Here is a 16255-nt window from a genome sequence, read left to right as displayed (position 1 = left end):
AGAAACTGAGTAACCAGCATATAGCTAGTGTTAAAGCCAAATGGCTTTTTTACTCCCAGTTCAGTGTTTTTACTAAATTTCTTAAAGCAAGGGAGGTCACCCTAGAATGACAAGTTGACCATGTGATAAGGTGTTAATCTACTGAATCGCATGGGCAGTAGAGAGATAACTCTACATCTCAGATAGTTTAAGAGTTTTTATTTTTAACCAGGGGTGGGGGCGGGGGGGTGGGAAACGAGCAAAATCTCCTAAAAACCTCCTGAAATCTTGAACTACATCTAGCAGAAAAAGGACAATTGGTCAAGGTTTCAGGAAGCCCATGGAATATATGATGAGAAAACTTTAGCGAGTCAAAGATATAGAGGCTCCATCCCTGGGCAGGGGAGATCCCCTGGAGAAGAAAATGACCACCAACTCCAGTATTCTTCCCTGGAGAATTCCATGGAGAGAGGAGCCGGCGGGCTACAGTCCAAGGGGTCACAAAGAGTCGGACACAACTGAAAGACTGAACACACACACACACACACACACACACAATGTTATCAGAGGACATAGGAAGGGTAGATAAGAGGGAGAGAGAGAAATAATCTACAATTGAGGAATAAGACAAACATAGAATACTCTGGACTTCTTTGTCTTTCTAGGGATCATACAGCAGCATCTTTGTCTTTCAGCAATTGCTTTTAAAGAAGAAAACATTTATTTAAAAAAAATCACAGACCTTTTTTTAATTAACAAAAAAAAAACTCTCAAAATTTGCTTGTGAAATGAATTTTTGTGAAATGAAAATTTGTTTCTTTAATGAGTAAGGTCACTTTGGTGGCTTTAGGGACTAGAGTTTTCCCAGAGTTTTGCAACTAGTCCTTTAGGAAGATTATCTTCATTTTGCAGATAGGAAGTTGAGGCCTGGAGGTGTTAGTTAATGTGTCCAGGGCTTCCCTGGTGGCTGAGTGGTAGAGAATCTGCGTGCAGTGCAAGAGACTCGGGTTTGATCCCTGGGTCGGGAAGACTGGAGGAGGGCATGGCAACCCACTCCAGTGTTTTTGCCTGGAGAATCCCACGGACAGAGGAGCCTGGTGGGATACAGTCCATGGGGGTCTCAAAAGAGTTGGACGTGACTCACTGACTAAACAACAACAGACAACATAGAGGTGGTACTTTCCCTGTCCCCAGCATGTTGAAGATAACAGTTAAGGAAAGTAGTGAATTTCAGAAACGAGGTTAAAAACAATTTTAACTTCCATTAGTTAGTTTTTGTAGTTAATTTGTACAGGGTAAAAATAAATAGTGTTAAAGAGACCAAGGGAGTGCTAGATTTGGTTTTTTACTTGTGGATTTTGAGTTAATTCTCTGAAAAGTTTATATTTAGCACCTAATATATACTGGGAAAGAGGTTTAGACAGTTTTATCCCTACATGTAAATGAATGTATTGTGTGTGTCTGTGTGTATTAGAGAGAGAGAGAATTATTATTTTAATCCTACTTATCTTTGAAGAAAATAATATTTAGAGAAGTTGATTTGCTGAGCAGAAATTTAGGCTTCTTTCCATAACACTATAACTATATTGTGAATATCCAATGAAGTTGTCCCACTGGCAATTGGAAATGAAATTTTGGAACATGGTAAAAAGAGATCCAGCTGTAGTTATAGCCATAAAATTGGGAAGAAAAGAATGAACACATGAAAGTCAGTCCCAGCAGTACATCAGAGGTGTGTCTCGTATGATAAATATTATGATAAATATTTGTAAGTAAATGACACAGGAAAGGAACAGAATCAGGACCTGAAAGAGAGATAGGAGATAACTTGGTGCAACACCAAAGAAGAAAGAGTATCAGGAGATGGGGTGAGGGATCGTCAAGGATACTGAATGCTGGTCAGAGGTGAAAGTGACGGAGGGATGGAAGAAAATCTAGAGTCTAATCAGTCTTCTTGAAACTGAAAGCCAGTAAATGGAAGACGTCTCCAGGGTGGGACAGATTTGGGGGTGAGAAATCAATCAGTCATTTAACAAGAAATACTTTGAGTTGGTTTGAGCAAAAAATAAAACATTAAGAAGTTAACACAGAGAGACAGTTGCTTACAATGGTGCAGTATTTGAAAACAAGCTTCTGGGGACTTCATGAGAGCGCAAAAGAGTTATGAAAACAGATGTACTCTGGCTTAGAGGCCTCTTCAGTTTGTGATGGGGCTGTAAGCATCTTCTCAGAAATAAATGTGAGATCATTTTAGGGAGAGAGCATTACCATTTTTAGACACTTCTCCTGCTGAGGACAGAAGCTTTACGTGAGGCAACGGAATTATCTGAGGCAGTTACATGGTTAGAAGACTTTTCCTATACACATCCTTCAGTGAGCTGTACCTTCCCCTTAATAGGAAAAGATCTCCTGTTGTCTCGGAAAGAGCAACGCAGCTCTTGACGGGAAGGGCTCCTTAGTGGTGAGCTGCGGGGACCTCAGATATTTTGTTCTACCATCAGTCTGCCGAGCTAAACAGAGGATGTGGCTGGGGTAGGAGGCGGGGACTGTGCATGTGTGTGTGTGTGTGTGTGTGTATGAGCATTTTCTCATTTCCGCTTCCCCTTTCAAGCCGGCAAAAGCAGTTTCATGAAGACAGAGAGAAAGGTGCGATATGCAATATGATACCTTCTCCCTGTCCTCGCCTCCGTCCCAAAACAGGGGAAGGGCAGTGCCCAGCACTGACAACTGCATTGCCTCAAACTCAGCTCTCTACCAGTGGACAGGTGAGTACAACTTCCACCTCAGTTTTAAGACTGTGCTGATTTTGAATGATGCCAGGAGATAGGGAACTTCCCTGGTGGCTCAGCAGTAAAGAATCCATCTGCAATAAAGGAGACCCAGGTTCAATCCCTGAATCAGGAAGATCCTCTGGAGTAAGGGGAAATGACAACCCACTCCAGTATTTTTACCTGGAAAATTCCATGGACAGAGAAGCCTGGAGGGCTACTGTCCATGGGGTCGCAAAAGAGTCGGACATAACTTAGCGACTAAACAACAGAAGACAGGGCGAAACAAGTCAGAGAAAACTCAGGCTGCAGAGAAGAGGGAAACAGGAGAAAAGCTCCCACATCCCTGACTTCAACCTTAAGAAATGCATCACTGTGCCTCTTGGAACATGGTCTCTTTGCTTTTTTTTTCCTTCCTGTTATCAGAGAGGTACTCTTGGCAGGGACATAAAACATGGGTTCCTTTGAGGACCTGGTTAGTATTTAGGAATTCTTTCTCACCTGAGAAGTTCCTCTCTGTGCCCTGCTGTCCTTAGTTTTGCTTCATTTCAGTCTGGTTCTAGCTTTGAAAAGTTCTCAAGGAGAAAAGTTTCTTCCCTTCATCTGCTCTAGTATTCATAACTCTGACTCTCGAGAGTACCTAGCCTAAGTCAACTTTGCTTTTTGTGGATATGGCCTCTTTCTTCAAAAGCTGCAGAAGGAGGTTGGTGAGGAGATAAACTATAGCAATATATGCTTGGGTGAGAGGTGAGGGAGAATTTATACAACTGGACAACACTGGGTCAAATTTACTGGAAAACCCAAGATCAACAACCACCTCTCAGGTTGGTGTTCAAGCCGTACATCTCAGAGACGGATTGATGAATATATTGACCCCTTAATGATCTATGTAATCCTGAGTGAGGAGGGGGTCTGCTCCTCCAACACACCTGGTCTCAGCAGTAACCAGGCTGAGCATGTCACCACCTGCATGAGTTTGGGGGAAGGTAGAGGAGTGTGCTGGGGTTTTCCCATGCCCTGCTTGCTACTGAACCCACCAGTGGGTGGAGGAGCAGAGGTGAGTCCCCAGTGCAGAACAAGGACAAGATGAAAGAGCCCCCCAGAAGGGATTTGATGAGACCAGGAGGATTTGGAGGAGAGCCTCAGTGACTCTGTCTACCACAAATGGCCCTGAATAGAGAGAAAAGAGAATTTTCTAGACTTCTAGACAGCACACAGTGGTACCCAGGATAGGAGATTGGCAGTTTCAGGATTTCAACTTTTTTGTCTAAGCTTGTTATTAGGCTTGAGTGATTAGACCTAAAGATCTGGTATAATTTTCCTATAACTTGAAGCATTATTGTGAGGAGGGCAAGTCAGGTTTATTATCTGTCTCTACTGAGAATATCATCAGAGATAACTTGCTGAAGCTATCACAAGAGAGATAGAAAGGGGTTTTACAAATGGTTTCTTACTCACAGACACCCCAGGGAGTTTAGAAATTCTTTCCAACTGTACTAATAACTTTTTCTCATAACTCCTTTGCTCCACTGAAACTTAGATGGAGTTCAGTGATTAAACATAATGTAGTGGCCATGGAGACCCAACATAGTCATTTTGATTCATATTCTATTAGAAAAAGTAGAGGGGAAAAAAAAAGGAGAGGAAATTTATTCTCAGCTCGGATCATGATTCACATAATAAGAGAAATAGATCCGACATCTATCTCCACTTAATAACTGCCAAATGTTTACTGCCTAAAAGACAAGACCAAGGTTGGTATTCCAGTATCCATGGTACTACTACATGTCTGGCCCATACCTGGGCCTACTCCAAAAAGCTTGAACACAGATTTTGAGAAGATGAAGAGAGGGTGTAGATATAGTGAAAGAAAAAGAAGAGTAAACGTGAGTACCTGAAGGACAGAGTTTCATTACCAAGGAAATAATACTGAAGCATTAAAGATTGTAATTCACAGAACTAACTCAATGATCGAGACATCTGCTCATTCTCACTCCTGTTTCTAGACTGAACTGCCTGTAAACCAGTCCAAATGAACTGATGCCTCTTATTCTTGATGCCTGATGATAATCCATCCAGAGGAAAGAAATTAGTGTCTCCCAACATGGACAGCACAAGATTCCTTTTTTCCAAATGTACAACTTAAGTAAAGAAGAGAGAAAAAGAGTCTGTAGATGGTCTTCTTTCAGGATGCATTCAACTAAGCTTATTTGTGTGTAAGGGGGGAAGGAGGGAATGAAAAGAGAAGGGGAAAAGAGTTATAAAAGTGAATAGGCATTTTTCTTGGTTTTATTTATCAAATAGCATCCCTCTTTTCTCCTTGAATAGATTAAACTGCTCCCTTAGACAACAAGAATTCTCAAATGCAAAAATGCAGCACTCAGGATAAATTTTGTTCTGATGGTCTTCCAAACAGCAGTGACATGGGAAAGGGTTACAGACTGGGAAGGCATTGCCTATCTGTGAAGGAACATGAGAGCTTGTGGCAGGTATGGAGAGCCTGGGGGTATGGAGAATGGCGGGCTGTCAGCCTGGCTTGAGGTGGAGTTTGTCCTATTCAAAAACCGAGAAATTGGCCGTCCTGGGATTTCCCACACCACCTTAAACAGTGGTGATGTCTGTCTTGGCTGTGACCGAGGATAAGATGTACCCACTGCGGAAGGTCTTACAGGCCCCATCATGGAAACTCCGTTTCCTTTTTCTCTCCTCCCACGCTTGTTTTCACTCTCAGTCCAATTCACAGGTACTGCTCAGGGTGTAGGCATAATTCAGAGAGAAGAGAGGCCTGTCTGATACATGTCCTAGGAGGAGGCCCAGAGTGCTGAAGAGAAAACCAGGGCTGGGTCTTAGAAACCAAGAGTGGAGGAGGAGGGCTGTGCAATATAGAGGAAGAAAGCACACACCTGGGGCTCAGAACGTGTGTGTTCCATTGATAACAGTCGGTATTCTGTGTGACTTCAGATAAGTCTCTCTCTCTCTCTGTCAGTTTCCTTAACTGCAAAATGAGGGATCAGGATTATATGATCTCTCTGATCCCTCTGAGTATTAAATAAGAACAAAGAACCTATTTACTGCTTATTTTTCATCTCTTCTTAACAGCGTCGTCTTCCTTTCATCCTCTGGATTTGACACTCACTTCTGTACCCTGTCCCTTGGAGGAGGGAATGGCAACCCACTACAGTATTCTTGCCTGAAAACCCCATGAACAGAGGAGCCTGGTGGGCTACAGTCTGTGGGGTTGCAAAGAGTCAGACATGATTGAGCACAAACATATCTCTACTCTACTAACCACTTCTTGTTCCTTCTTTCCTTATTCCTGAAAATGTTCCAACTTTAGTGAATGATTTAGACTGAGGGAAAATTAATAATAATAATAACTATGTTTATTAAGCATCTCCTTTATACATCAGGGACTTAATATGCATTATCTGATTTTTAAATTCCAATAACCCAACAAGTCTGGTACTCTGTCTGTTTTATATATGAAAAAATTTAGGTTTAGAGGGGACAAGGAATTTCACCAAGGACACATACACAGTAAGTAGGCAGAACTGTGATTTCAAACAAGGTTTATTCTGATTCCACAGTGCACATTCTTTCTACAGTTTTCCTTCTCAAGAATTGACCATTCTTCCTAAACCCCTTCAAAACTTCCTCATAGTAAGATATCTGTAACTGGAGCTGATATTTGGCAGGTTCAGATTGGTAGGCTATAATGGTTGTTAAAATATTAAAATATGTTCACATCAAATTATGATAAATATTCATTGTTTCAAGCCCTCTGAATGCCCATCACTAACTCAGCTATCCCAGTGCTTCCAACAAGACTCCCCAGATGGCACCAAAAATTCAGTGCCATGCTAGCCATAGCACTTGTGGGACCCAGGCCAAGGACTCTGACTGGTGTCACCTCTGATTTTCCTGTGCTGCTAAATGTTCTGAATGCTACAACCGTCTAAAAGTAATGTGAGATTCCAGGCAAACTCTCCTCTAAAGTAGAACGTAGGGTCTTGATTGCTATTAACCAAACAAAGTCACTCTTCTTTTGCTAAGATGATAGTAAAGTTGAGCCAAAATTACTTTTGGTTTGTCTGCCTCCTCTGTACTAGATTATAAGATGGAGAGTTTATGTAGCATGATGTGGAATAGAAAATTTACTAACATCGTTTCTCCTTCTTTTTATCCTAAATTGCATTTACTGCTGACATCTACGTGGTGATCTTAGGTTATTCTCATATGCTATTACCAGTGGAAAGATGATACAACTAGAGTCAGATTAATGTGAATTTAAATCTCAGTACCACAAGATCTTAAATATATGACCTTGGATCACTCACATATCACTCTGAGCTTCAGATAACAGTAATTAGCTCCAAGGAGATTGTGGGGATTAAGTGAAGTAGTTTGTGGAGAAGTTTTATGGGTAAATATAAGGAACTCTATACATCTCAGTTATTATGAATACCTATTACTTTGACTTGCCCATGTTAATATTAAGTGAATCTCAGACTACATTCCTTAGAAAAGAGATACTGGAAGTAAGTGATGATCTCAGTGTAGTTAAAATCACATACCCATAAAGATTTTCTCTGCTACAAAAGTTACTGCTTCTGCTGATGATTTTGGTTGGGAGATATTCCTTTCAAAGCTCTTAAACAACTTCCTAGTCTGAAACCATGAATGGTGACTCTTCTTGTCTAACTCCAATCCTATCTGCTGAAATTTTTTCTTTTAACTATGACATCCTCAGAACAAAGAGAATTTACTCCTTCTCTATTTGGTTGTAGTCAGTTTCCAGAACACTCAACAGATGATGGAGAAATATTTGGGGAGTAAATCTCTAGAGAAATGTAGGGAAGGCAAAGACAAAGGACTGAAAATAGTAGCAGAAGGGGAAAGAAGATTTTGGAGTGGTTTAGGCAAGTAGCAGTAAAACCAGTGTGGCATTTTTATTGTTTTTTTTGGAGGGTGTGGGGGGAAATAGTTAATGGAAATGTCAGAGAAAATTTATCAGACATCCATCCTTACAGAAGATAGATTAAATATAACATTATAATATAAACCAGCATTAAGAAAGATGGTACTCAAATCCCAAAGGAAATTTTGAACAAGGAGTAAAAATTTACAATGGAAAATTCTGGAAGACAGTTTTTTTTCCATGTTTTTGTTTTTTAGGATAAGAGGATTTGATAGTTTCAGCTTATAAATTCAGTAAGACTTGTGTGGCCCTACGTTCTAGCAACAAAGCCTTGGTGTGACTATGCCCCAAGCCTTCTTCCTCTTCATTACAAGGTATATAAAACATATACTGATACATTAGAATTTGAGACCGTGTGGACCTGTCCTAGGACATAGTCTAGATGAGGGTAATTTTTCAGCTCCAGTGCGATTCTTGCTTCTCTGCAGGTACAGTGTCTACTGAGCCCCTTCTGTTGTGAGGTACTGTGCAATGTCCTGAGTAAGATTTAGGGGAGAGGTTCAAGCATTGGTGGATAATGACAAGAAACGTAGGCACATATATCTTTCTGAACGTGACATAGGTACATGTGCTGGGTGCTAGAGGTGGGCAAGAGAACAGAGATGACTTGAGGAGGTCTTCAAAGGATAGATAGCATATGGTTGTGTAGAGAGGAAGGTGGATGAGACTGTATAAACTAAGGCAAAGGATCAGAGAAGTTCAAGAAGCGCCAGGGGTCCATGAGCTCTCCTGACTGAGTCACACTCCTTTGGTCTCCTTCTTTCAGCCTTCCTCATCCAGGCTTACCACTTTCCTAGGTCACTAGGAAGTTTTAAGTCTGGAACCTCATGAAAGTGAAAGTGTTATACACTCAATCATATCTGTCTCTTTGTAACCTCATGGACCGTAGCCCACCAGGCTCCTCTGTCCATGGAATTCTCCAGGCAAGAATACTGGAATGGGTAGTCATTCTCTTCTCCAGGGGATTTTCCAAACCCAGGGATCAAATCTGAGTCTCCTGCACTGGAGGCAGATTCTTTACTGTTTGGGTCACCAGGGAAGCCCTCATAAATCAGTATTAATTGAAAGTAAATTTGTTAAGTAGGAAGTAACTCCCGAGGCCACTGGACCATTTTCTAATTCTTACAGGAAAAACTACACAAATGCTTCTTTTGTACAGTATTGTTTGTACAAATATTTCAAATTCAACTAGAATAAATTCATAAATGTTACTATTAGAGGCAAACTCTACAACATTCATTGCCACTAATTCACTTTCTAGAGGACAAAGTCAATGCCCAAGTAGAAATCTGATTGACTTACCAGAAGTCAGTTAATTGGACAGCAAGTTTGGAAGAATGCCCAAGTCTCCAAACTCCCAGTAAGTGCTTTTTTCACTGCACCAAACTCCACTGTACACACAGGTGTGTGTTTTTGTATGACTTGTTTAGAGGAAATACCTCCATACCTTCTATTACAAGCCACCCCCCCATACCTTCCAAGGTGCCATCCTGACAGCTGTGTGCATACATCCCTCAGTTCTAACACTCTCACTGCTGATGTGCTTGCCTGATAATCATTTGCCACTTCCTCCAGATTTCCACAAATACTCAGTTTCTTATCTTCCAGCAACATCGCTTCCTTCTGCTACCACTAACCAGACAATTCTATTTCTTTCTGCCTCGGAATATTGCTGTACTTATAGTGTTCCCACACAATGCCCCATGAACCCATCTCTATAATCCAAGTGTGGCAGAGATTGGAGAAAACCAGTTAGATTCTGTTTAGGCAATAGGGACGTAGCAGTGAATAACCCAGAGAAAAATCTCTGCCCTGGTGGAGCTTCTATTTTAAGCAGAAGAGTAAATAATGAATTAGATTAACAAGTAAAATATAATGTTAGTGATAAGAACAATGAAGAAGGGGAGGAACTACGAGGAAGTGACTGTTTCCTGGATGCTGTGGAAGCCAGGCCTGGCTTCACAGAGAAATTGCTTGAGAGCTGGGCTTTGCAGGTTGAGTGCGTCAAAGGCAGAGGTGGGGGTAAGACAGGGGAAAACAATGTGTGAAAAGCCTGGGGTTGAAAAAGAGATAAGCATTTTCAGGGGGCAGAGGGGAAATTAGTCTATATGCGTGTGATGTATTTTCCAAGAAGTAGGAGGAATACAGGATAGATTCACATCATGGAGGATGTTAAAACCCAAGTAGAGGCCTCCATCACTCATCTCAGGTAGTGAGATTCTGACACAGTGCTTGACTATAGCATCCCCACTGAGAAAACAAGCCCAGAGAAAGGGGGTGAATTTGCCAAGGTTATACTTTTAGCAAGTGGCTGAATATGGGAATCCACGTTCCTTCCTTCTTTCCCTCCTTCCTTCACTTCTTCTTCCCTCTCTTCCCGACTTTTTTCTCTCACTTCTTTCCCTCTTTCTTTCCTTCCTCTCTGCCTGCCTTTCTGACTTCCTTTTAAATTCCTGCTGCTGCTGCTAAGTCACTTCAATCGTGTCCGACTCTGTGTGACCCCATAGACAGCAGCCCACCAGGCTTCCCCATCCCTGGGATTCTCCAGGCAAGAACACTGGAGTGGGTTGCCATTTCCTTCTCCAATGCATGAAAGTGAAAAGTGAAAGTGAAGTCACTCAGTCGTGTCCGACTCTAGCGACCCCATGGACTGCAGCCTACCAGGCTCCTCCGTCCATGGGATTTTCCAGGCGAAAGTACTGGAGTGGGTTGCCATTAAATTCCCCTCGTCCCCAAAAAAGTTCTGGTGAGCTGAAGATTTCCTGTGATTTAGGTGGGGTTCATTTGCTCTGGAAATTAAAGACAACAGGCAAGTCGGAAATTAAAGACAACAGGCAAGTCAACCTTTGATATTTTCTTCCCCAGTCTGACTGATGCCAACCTATTAAATGCTTTGGATGGTGGTGCATGACCAGGTAAATGCAGGCTAAGACGGCTTTTTAGACTCTCTCCCTAAATTCTTTACAGTGGCAGTTTCATCCTTGTTTTATCACCTCACAGCAGCTTTAGCCAAAGGACAACAAATTCTCTCTGCTATCGCTCTTTGCGGCTTCACTCTGCATCACAGGTTTCAGTCAATCATTTAATTTCCCCTCAAAGGCACTGGCTGTGGACAAAGAGCACAGTGTCAAGGGTTAATAAAGTTGCATAGTGCCAACTACTATCTCTCCTTGGGGGAAAAATATGCCTTAGGCTGAACCTGAAGTAAAAGAATTTAGATCAGACAGCAGTAATTATGTATCCTTTTCCTCTGAATATATTTTGTCTGTAACAAACAAAAGCATCCAAAACAATTTTATTGTCTTAGGAAGGCTTTTCTATTTAGGATGTTCTTTTCAAAAATAGCTATTTTAGTGCCTAAATTAATGCTTCACTGATGGTTTTGTTTTTAAGAGTTTGAAAAGCAGGAGTCTCTGGAAACTGGCTCTCTTCTTATTTTTCCCCCTTTTATTTTTCCTAACTCTAACAGATAAAGGTGTAGGTATGAGGATGGAGTGTTTATGGCAGCTGCAGGGATGAGGGGTGGTCCCACCTCCACCTGTTCACTGTGGAAGTTGTGAGTGCAGCTGGTGGAGAAGAGGCAGGAGAACAGAGTATAAGCAAATTACAGTATATTAGCCTCAAATCTTTTAAGCTCTATTTGCACAGTTGAATGATTCATTCCCTCTGATTTCCTCTTCAAATAAGTGGCTCGTGCCATCGGAATGCATCACTTGGAAAAACACACGTGTTGATCAGGAAGTGTAAAATGAAATATTAGCACACTGATAAACTGGGGAATTAACTCTGATCCAGGGGAAAACCCAAGATGACAAATTAGAAGGTGATGATTGTAAAGGTGGTAACTGCTAATTGATCCAGAAATTCAAGAAAAGAAACATCTACATCTGCTTCATCAACTGTGCTAAAGCATTTGACTGTGTGGATCACAAAAAACTGGAAAATTCTTAGAGATGGGAGTACCAGAACGCCTTACCTGCCTCCTGAGAAACCTGTATGCAGGTCAAGAAGCAACCATTAGAACCAGACATGAAATGACTGATTGGTTCAAAATTGGAAAAGGAGTATGACAAAACTGTATATTGTCACCCTTGTCACCCTGCTTATTTAACTTATATGCAGAGTACATCATGCAAGATGCTGGGCTGGATGAATCACAAGTGGGAATCAAGACTGCCAGCAGAAATATCAATAACCTCAGATATGCAGATGATACCACTATAATGGCAGAAAGTGAAGAAAAACTAAAGAGCCTCTTGATGATGGTGAAAGAGGAGAGTGAAAAAGCTGGCTTGAAATTTAACCTTAAAAAAACTAAGATCATGGCATCTGGTCCCATCACTTCACGGCAAATAGAAGGGGGAAAAGTGGAAGCACTGACGGATTTTATTTCCTTGGACTCCAAAAGCACTGCAGAAGGTGACTGCAGCCATGAAATTAAAAGATGCTTGCTTGTTGGAAGGAAAGTATGACAAACATAGATAGTATATTAAAAAGCAGAGACACTTTTATGCTAACAAAGGTCTGTATAGTCAAAGCTATGGTTTTTCCAGTAGTCGTGTATGGGTGTGAGAGTTGGACCATGAAGAAGGCTGTGCACCAATGAATTGATGCTTTTGAACCATGGTGCTGGAGAAGAGCTTTGCAAGTCCCTTGGACTTCAAGGAGATCAAACTGGTCAACATTAAATGAAATCAACCTTGAATATTCATTGAAAAACTGATGCTGAAATTGAAGCTCCAATACTTTGGCTGCTTGATGTGAAGAGCCAACTCAATAGAAAAGACCCTGATGCTGGGAAAGGCTGAAGGAAAAAGGAGAAGAGGGTGACAGCAGATGAGATTATTGGGCTGAATCACCAACTCAATGGACATGAATTTGAGCAAACTCCAGGAGACAGTGAAGGACAGGGAAGCCTGGTGTGCTACAGTCCATGGGGTCACAAAGAGTTGGACATGACTTAGTGACTGAACAACAACAATAACAACAGTGTCTCCATGTTGTTTTTATTATGGGATTCTCCCACCCCTATTTCCCCCAGAGAAATCCTATTTTAAACAGGAAACAAAACAAGCCCAGAATGACTAGTTAGAGTGACATCCTGGTTGTGAGACCTTTAGAAAATTGGTTTAACCTTTGAGATCTAATTTTTCCCCTTTCATATATCTTTATGAAGATCAAATAAAGTGAAATTTACACATTGCAAATTTAAAGATATTTTCATTTCAATGGAATATTCTGGGAGACAAAATTCTTAAGAATTAAAGAAAATGTTTTCTAATACGGCAGCTAACCTATCATGAGAGGCAGCCCTTTCTCGTTTTCCCTTAAATCATACGATGTTTCAAGTTTTCAGATTTGAAGAAATCTGAAATTGCCCTGGTGTTTAGGTTGTTCAGAGCATTCCTTTTTTTTTCTTTGAAGAACCAGACATCTCCTCCCAGCTCCTGAATAGGCAGAGGGTTATGCTCCTTTGTGCAGAACTGGGAAAATGTGGAGGCAACCCTGGGGGTGGTGGATTCTGAACACAGGATGATGGTGTATCACTGTGTTCCAACTCTCAGGATAGCATCTCTGTGGCTAGAGGCCCTGAAGTCTGAATCGGCGCCATGGAGGGCTCTGTGCTGAGCCCCACATCCTGGGAGAGACGCAGGGCCTGGCTCCGTCAGAGCCGGCACTGGCAGACCCAGGTCCTGGAGGAAGAGGCTGCAGCGGCCCTACAGAATGTCCCAGATGCCGAGCCCTCTGGCCTGGATGACGTTTTCCAGGAAGGTAAGGAGACCAAACAGAGAGGCATATTGTCTTGAGATAGGGAATATGTGGCAGATGCCCAGGTCTGCCGTGAGGGCAGAGGGTCCCCGGTTTCCTCCCTGATAGCTTGGTTGGTAAAGAATCTGCCTGCAATGCAGGAGCTCCTGGTTCGAATCCTGGGTTGGGAAGATCCCCTGGAGAAGGGAGAGGCTACCCACTCCAGTATTCTTGGGCTTCCCTTGCGGCTCAGCTGGTAAAGAATCTGCCTGAAGTGAGGGAGGCCTGGGTTTGTTCCTTGGGTTAGGAAGATCTCTGGAAAAGGGAAAGGCTACCCTCTCCAGTGTTCTGGCCTGGAGAACTCCACAAACTGTATAGTCCATGGAGTTGCAAAGAGTCCGACACAACTGAGCAGCTTTCACTCTCACTCCATGTGGCTCATTTTGACTGGGTTAAATGAGCTAAAGGGAAGACCATAAAGACAGTAACGTAAGGTATGAATTGTGTACTAAAGAAAGGGCATAAGATTGAGAAAGAGGAAGAGGCGCACTTTTGCGTCGTCTTGAGTAGTTGTGAGGACCCCAGGCCAGGTATCTCTGTGAATGTTTGGAGTGTTTCTATCTTGAATGTGTGACAAAGCTACACTCAATCTTGGTGCCTGGACTCTGGCTGCTGCTCAGTTGTTGATGTGACCTTTGGCAAGTCACTCACCCGTCTAGAACATACTTGTCTAATTGAAGTATTAGTACCTGAAATAGTAATATTACCTTTTCCACATGCCTCTCAGAACTTCTTGGAGGTTCAAATGATGCTACAGACATGATTGAAAAATAAAAAATAAATCTTATGTAAATATGCCTACCCTTGCTTATTTAATAGGAAACAAAAAAGGACAAAAGCAAAATTGTGCTGGTTTTTCTTGTTTTTTCTTTCTTTTTTCTTTAAACAGAATAATCTACCCCTGCTCCCAAACCTTGGGGTATTTCCCAAGTTTCTGGGAGAAAGGGGGCCCAGAGGCCAAGAGAAAAGAGATGTCCACTGTTTTTTTACATGGGTATATCACTCTTGTATCTTAAGGGAAAGTTTTATGGGAATAAAAAGGGTTCATGAGGTGGCTTGAATAAGGATAAATTTGTGGAACAGGTTGAGTTCCAGGGAGGAAGTCTGATATCCTTCAGTCCCCACAGTGATCCGATATCTGACTTTTCTAGGAAATCCAATCAATAAGATTGAAGACTGGCTGCAAGATTGTGGGTAAGTGCCAGCAAAGTGGTGTGTTGAGCATGGTTGGTGGTTGGGTGTCCTGACTGGAGGACTCAAAGACAGAGACATAAGTTTTAATTGGGCCTAATAATTAGAAGTGAGGTTGAAATGAGTGAGAGGGGTCTGTAAAGAATTGGGTGAGTGTGGGGGTTAGGGCTGTGAGTCAAGTGCCTCTCTGGGCTGAGACTAAGTTAGGGTGAAGGTCTGGAAACACAGACTGGATCTGGTCTAAAACCAAGAAGGATGGAAATTGGCAGCCATAGTGAATGACGGCTAAATTCCAGACCCCTGCTCCATTGCTTTTACCTTTGGATGAAAGTCTTACACTGCGTGACGGAAGAGGAGTTAAAAACCTAACTGTTCTTATGATCAGAGCAATTCATTATTATGAATCACTATATTGTTTATTTCTACAACAGAACACAGGAAGGGCTAAGCATTTACCCTAGTTATTCAAAGCATTGACTAAGTGGAATAGGTACTTCAAGACAGATTGTAGTATTTCTTTCCTGAGAAACTCTTAAAATTTGAGGCCCCACACCCCCAACAGGCTGTCCCATTTTAGGCTCAGTCTACTCAGACACGGAGGGAAAGCTTCTGTGACCTGTTTAAGTGTGATCACTTGTGTGATAATGAATTCTCAGAACTTAAAATCTACTGCCTGCTCTTTATTTCCTCTCCAGAAATGTCTCTAGCTTGATATAGCCTTTCATCTAAACTCATTTATTAAGATAAAAATAAGCCCATCCTGGTTGATTTGGTAGGAAATAAATAGCACTGCATAATCCAAGGTTGTTTATTTTAACTCTACCCTGGCAGGTAAGGCCAGGAAGGATTTATTTTGTTTTGTTTGTTGTTGTTGTTTATTAAACATATTGTCTTTATTGATTGTCATAATCTAGTTCAAAATTTTTTTACTTTAAAAGTCAATTAAGGGTAATCAAAATACAGGGAATTAAAGGGATGATGTTAATGGGAATGCTTGCAGGTTTGGGTGTGTAAGAACTGTCCCAGGATTTAAAATGCTTCCCAGAGTTCAATACTCCTTTGTACTCTTTGTTTATGAATTCAGTATATAGGAAGAGCAGTAACTTGGCCCTTCTATGTCAGAATGAAATGATGCTAAGGGACCTTTCAATGCAAATATAGAGAGGAGCAAACTCTGGATCTAGTCTCTAGTCATTGATTTTATGTCCTAAGCAATAACTCATGAAAGGCCTGGGACTTGGACGAGGGCTGTGAAATGTCAGACCATCATTCTCCGTGAGAAGACATCAACAGATCCAGGCTTTTGTCCATACTTCTGTTGTGTATCCCACATACGCAAAGAAAAGCAAGGGTCAGCCTGAGCTGGTCCTCATATACAGACTATAGAAATGCCTACTAGAGCACAACTAGAAAATAGAAGCAAAGGGTGTGCACCCAACAAATCTTGTGTTACCAAATTTTGTTTTGGACAAATAAGGAATTTTATCAGTGGGATTTTAATGTAAATTTTATTGAAGTATAGTATACACAT

The 16255-nt window shown here is 41.6% G+C and overlaps 1 protein-coding gene across 8 annotated transcripts in view; it reads left to right on the top strand.

Annotated features, from left to right (window-relative positions):
• Positions 1 to 2606: 2606 nt before the first annotated feature.
• TESPA1 (thymocyte expressed, positive selection associated 1) overlaps positions 2607 to 16255 on the top strand; it is a 35126-nt gene continuing 21477 nt past the window's right edge. For all 8 annotated transcript variants that reach the window (XM_044941488.2, XM_006051051.4, XM_006051050.4 and 5 more), the window contains exons 1-3: positions 2607 to 2744; positions 13290 to 13497; positions 14685 to 14727. In XM_044941488.2, coding sequence (XP_044797423.2) covers positions 13335 to 13497; positions 14685 to 14727 — 206 coding nt within the window. In that variant the 5' untranslated portion in view covers positions 2607 to 2744; positions 13290 to 13334. The remainder of the gene's footprint in view (positions 2745 to 13289; positions 13498 to 14684; positions 14728 to 16255) is intronic.

The sequence above is a fragment of the Bubalus bubalis genome, chromosome 4, assembly GCF_019923935.1.
Source record: "Bubalus bubalis isolate 160015118507 breed Murrah chromosome 4, NDDB_SH_1, whole genome shotgun sequence".
NCBI classification, from domain to species: Eukaryota; Metazoa; Chordata; class Mammalia; order Artiodactyla; family Bovidae; genus Bubalus; species Bubalus bubalis.
This window is presented reverse-complemented; position numbering and strand designations above follow the sequence as displayed.